We start from the raw sequence: 3,640 nt of genomic DNA on the forward strand, positions 1-3,640 counted from the left end.
ATGAAACGTTTCATCTCTCTTCCAAGAGACTTCTAGTTTCAGGCAAAATTCAGGCTTTTAAGTCCTGCGTTCACAGGTGACTGATACTCACATCACATGGCTATCGTTCACAGGTGACTCATACCCACATCACATGGCCATGGTGATGTGGTCTCAGACTGAAGAAGTCTCTTGGAAGAGAGACGAAACGTTTCATTAAAGAAGAACCCGTCCAGAGGACCTATACAATTTTTTTTTCCTTTTGATTTTTTACCTGGATTACTGAGATGCATCAGGACATACTGTAATGAAGTACATAGTAAGTAAGTAAGTAAAATGTAACATGTATTTTGTTACTATACACCTGTTCTGTCCACTGGCTTGGTCTAGGAGATTAAAGGGACTAAAACATAAATCTAATCAATGAAGGAGGAGTCAAAAATGGCATTAAAGGTGTTTATTTTCTGCCATGTTTTAAGTTTCTTTTCTATTCAGACTGATTAAATGACTTCAGGGAGAGCTCAGGCCAAAATAACAAACAAAACAATGCTGAAAGAAAAATAAAATTTAAACTTGCCTAACCACCAATGAAAGTAAAATATACAAACCTAAAATAACCTTACCTAACAAGCACATAAACAGGAGAAAACTGAGGTTAAACAAAAAGGCAGCTCTCCCCTACAAGATCAGTCTGACCAATTTTACATTATTTTTGTAAAATACAAAGAGCCTTTCAGCTGATACAACAACMAATGGTGAATGGCAGTCAAGTGGCCCATTGGCACAGAAGTGCAGCTTCACAGCCATAGGGCCCAGCTGATTGAYTGGCTTGAAATCCAAGGAGCAGCACCCAATCACGGGAGAGGCACAGGAGAGGAGGCGGAGCCTGAAAGAAGACAAGGCATTCCTTCAGTGCAAAAACAAACATCCACAATGGGGATGTAACACACCTCTCTGTACCGCAATGCAATACTTGAGTAAAAGTATAAGTATCTTTCCATAAAATTACTTTGGTAAAAGTTTTCTCTGAGAATATTATTTCAATAAAAGTCTTAAGTATCTGACATTTACTGTACTTAAGTATCAAAATTAAATGTCTGATGTAAAATGTACTTAAGTATTAAAAGTAAAAGTATTGAGCAAAAGTGAGCGGATAGAATTTCTAAAACTAAATTTATTAGGAGGTGACACCCCCCACCCATCCTAAATTTAGGATTTACTTGTAAAAAAATGTAAGGAGGAGAAGTAAAAAGTATATACCCAAGTATAGATAACCACATTTTTTACTTAAGTAATGTAACAAAGTATTTTAGTTATTTTACACACCTGTCAGTGTCAACCTGGTGTTGTGTTAAAATGTGCTTTTCTCTGTAACAGAAAACTGACATAAGAAAAAAACAAGATTTTTTTAATAACATTGCTTGAAACTTTGAAGGTTAAGATGAAAACAGAAAAACAGGTTTCAAACAGGAGCACCCAACACAACACCAGTTTCCAAACTGAGTTTGTTCAAAGAGTTATCTACAACAGGTAAGATGTTAATTGTTGATAACCTTTCCACAGAACTCCACTTCAAAAGTTCTGACTTTTCCCTTTAATGCCCTTTTCATGAATTTTCAGTGTTTTTCTGGTCTAACCTCTTCCCGCTGGTTTTTAGTTCTCTTCTTTTCTTTCCTTTTGTTTTTTTTTCCTACCTATAAACCAGACTTTTAATGTTTCGCTTCCCTTTTCTGTGTATTCTGCRTCCCATCCTTTCTTGTCACTTGTTGTTCATTAAACTTGTTTTCTGCTCTCTYCTCCTTCCCAACAGGCTCCTCCCCAGGGTTCAGTCTACATGGTGAGTTATTGTGTGTCTGTGCTTGTGTGAGGAGTTGTCTTACACACACACCCACATCTCTCCTATCTTCCTTGAGCTGTCACGATACATCTTCCTTCACTTGCAGTCCTTCTCTATCTGCAGCCACCCTTACATTAGTGGTATTAACATATCAATCTCATTACACAGCAGAGAGACATAAATTCAGCTTCAGGACCCGTGTTTCTCCTTTTCACTGCTCCACCTCATTTTTTCTCAATCTCCCTACTTTATTTCAGGATTTGAAGCCAAGAGGAGAGAATGATGTCTATAAGGAAYTGGAGCGGTAAGAAGGGAAAGTCTTGCATCACCTTTTGTGTGTGTGAAGCCGTGTTTGTGTGCTTACACTGTCACTTATCACATCCTTCTCACACTCACCAATCACGTTGGCCTGAACATCACTCTGACACTGTGGCATAATATCACGCCACGCGCTGACAGCCGGCTCCTTCGCCTGTGTATTGTTGTTGCRTGGGCCGCCTGTGTTTGTGTTTAAGGAATACTGGGAAAAAAGATTGGTGGGGGGCGACGAGAGATTTCTTTGTTTTTTCACTTTTTTTGAGCGAGTTTGTCTTTGTTCTCTGTTTTCAGATACGAGCAGTGTCAGGGCTGATCTCCTACCCACATCTCACCCTCATCCAGCTGTCACATCCCCTCTCTTCACTGCTGCAGCAAAAGGCCTTTATAAACAACTGAATGTCAGAGCTGCAACATGAATAAAACTTTGGTGTTTTAGGAAAATGCTTTATTTTTTCTTTATAAGCCATTGCTTTTTGCCATTTATAGAAGCTTTAAAATTTATCATAAACATGTGTGGGTGTTTAAATCTGTCTTTTTATTGATCCACTTATTTTTTTGTATCAAGCATCTATTTTTTATTGGAATCAAATTTATCATAAATATTTTTCTTAATTTGATGCTTCTGGTCATTGTGCAAATTATACAGTGAGTATTGTAAGTGAGTCAACTTTTTCATGTGAGTTAATGCAGAAGCGCAGAATTGTGCTTCAGTGAATTTATTTCTTATGATGCTCATTTTTATTTTATGTTTGCCAGCTGTGAATAAAAATTGTAATTTTTGTCAGTTTGTGGGATGTAATTGTGTATTTTGAATCTGAAACAAAACCACCTGAGCAGACTCTCATCAAACAAAAAGAGCAAAACTAAACAATGCAAAACATCCTAAAATTATTAGATTCTCAATGTGTGACAAAGGATGAGATTTTTCCATCATACAGTATTACACGTAAGTATTTTTCTAGCTATAATTAGAATCAAATACAATCTGTCATACAAAAAATAATGTGCTATTTTTATTATTGTCTATTAGAAAATTAAAGATTATCCAAAACTTTTGTTTGATAAAATGAAAATACATTATCATATTTATTCTCCATCATTCATCTCTTTCAATTTTCTAAATCCTAATTTTGTGCATATTTTAACGTACAGTTTTCAGTCTTAAAAGTGTCTGTAATTTCCTCTAAATGTGCTTAATTTTAYTTTACATGTTTAGTTTACTGAACTATCCATACATTTTAACAGATTGGATTTTAGTGTTCATCCTGACAGTATTGAGGTGATAAACACTCAGTTTACTGCAGCAGTCTCTCTCTCCTGCTCTGAACACAGAAAGCAGAAAACATGAATAAATGGTGGGGATAAATGCAGCTAAGACTCCAGTTAAATTTATTTAGACAATATCAAAAAGCTACTGACTGTTGTCATCACTATTAAATATTGGATTTAGAGTAAATACATACACACACACACACACACACACACACACACACACACACACACACA

The 3,640-nt window shown here is 36.1% G+C and overlaps 1 protein-coding gene across 1 annotated transcript in view; it reads left to right on the forward strand.

Moving 5' to 3' along the window:
- g6fl (g6f-like) overlaps nucleotides 1-2,892 on the forward strand; it is a 34,292-nt gene extending 31,400 nt beyond the window's left edge. The window contains exons 10-11 of the mRNA XM_014013398.1: nucleotides 1,790-1,816; nucleotides 2,426-2,892. Coding sequence (XP_013868852.1) covers nucleotides 1,790-1,816; nucleotides 2,426-2,530 — 132 coding nt within the window. The 3' untranslated portion in view covers nucleotides 2,531-2,892. The remainder of the gene's footprint in view (nucleotides 1-1,789; nucleotides 1,817-2,425) is intronic.
- The last annotated feature ends 748 nt before the right edge of the window (nucleotides 2,893-3,640 follow it).

Source organism: Austrofundulus limnaeus, unplaced genomic scaffold (genome assembly GCF_001266775.1).
Source record: "Austrofundulus limnaeus strain Quisiro unplaced genomic scaffold, Austrofundulus_limnaeus-1.0 Scaffold101, whole genome shotgun sequence".
In the NCBI taxonomy this organism is placed as follows: domain Eukaryota; kingdom Metazoa; phylum Chordata; class Actinopteri; order Cyprinodontiformes; family Rivulidae; genus Austrofundulus; species Austrofundulus limnaeus.